General features: G+C 33.3%; 1 protein-coding gene across 1 annotated transcript in view; it reads left to right on the forward strand.

Moving 5' to 3' along the window:
* The window catches only part of LOC107585454 (fibroblast growth factor receptor 2-like), a 40,367-nt gene that overhangs the window by 31,392 nt on the left and 7,821 nt on the right, over positions 1 to 1,154 (forward strand). Inside the window, exon 10 of the mRNA XM_016272473.1 lies at positions 1 to 112. This exon is cut by the window's left edge and continues 9 nt beyond it. Within this exon, the coding sequence (XP_016127959.1) occupies positions 1 to 112 (112 nt within the window). The remainder of the gene's footprint in view (positions 113 to 1,154) is intronic.

Consider the following 1,154-nt stretch of genomic DNA (forward strand, 5'->3'; position numbering starts at 1 on the left):
GGTAAACCGCTTGGCGAGGGCTGCTTTGGGCAGGTTGTGATGGCTGAAGCTCTGGGCATCGACAAGGACAAACCTAAAGAGGCCGTGACTGTGGCTGTCAAGATGCTGAAAGGTAAATATTTATGGATTAGTTTCCGTGTGAGTAAAACTGTACCCTAGTGAGTATCCTAAATCAACATTTACCCTTAGTTTACTTGCATGTTAACAGTATCTGAAGGTTTTTATTCATCTAGGCCTATGCAACTGGTCCATTTTTGCATTTGTTTTAATTTATTTGAAACATTTCACTACTAACGGCTTCATCAGATGTAGGATGGTGGGAATTACTTGACTTTTAACCTCATCAGCTCATAAATTGATGTGGGCGTCACCTTTCGAATGGTTCACATTGCTTTTTACAAGGGAGCTACTCCTCTGATGTTGTGAATCACAAAACTACTGGTCCATATACGGATGGTACTCAAGATCAAAGCTGGGCAGATACAAGCTACAAATCACACCAGCTCAGCAGACAGATACAATTCACATGTGATATTCTACAGAACAACAGACTGGACTCTTTAGACTGTTTCATGCAGAAGACAGAGTGGACTGTTCAAAGAAAAGCAAAGAGTTTGAAGATGACGGGAAGCAAACACTCTAATAATGTCTACCTGCCCAGACAAGGCAGTTGCTAAAAAAGCTCAAAAAGCTTGCAAAAACACCAGACAGACAGGCAGAGCACAATGCAGACAGAATAATATTGTCATATGGACCCTATGAGGCTAAAGTATCAGTGAAAAGATGGAACATTTTGAACAAAAACAATAGTGTGTTATGATCCCAGCAACACGCTAAGACACTTCTTGTTGAATCATAGTGTTCATGATTCAATATTTAATATTATATATATATATATATGTATATTAAAATAAAAAAAATTATAATTTATTTTACAATTATTTATATGTATTAAAATAATATAAAAAAATATATAGCTATAATTTATTTTACATTTATTTCTATTATATTACGTGTGTGTTTGTACACACATCAAAATATCAATTTACATAAATGTATTAATATTAATATTTGTATTGTATACATTAAATTCATATAAACTGTTATTATAAATATTATTTTTACAGTTATTTGACATTTTTAATTTATATATA

The sequence above is a fragment of the Sinocyclocheilus grahami genome, unplaced genomic scaffold (assembly GCF_001515645.1).
Source record: "Sinocyclocheilus grahami isolate Dianchi unplaced genomic scaffold, SAMN03320097.WGS_v1.1 scaffold70.1, whole genome shotgun sequence".
Taxonomy (NCBI): domain Eukaryota; kingdom Metazoa; phylum Chordata; class Actinopteri; order Cypriniformes; family Cyprinidae; genus Sinocyclocheilus; species Sinocyclocheilus grahami.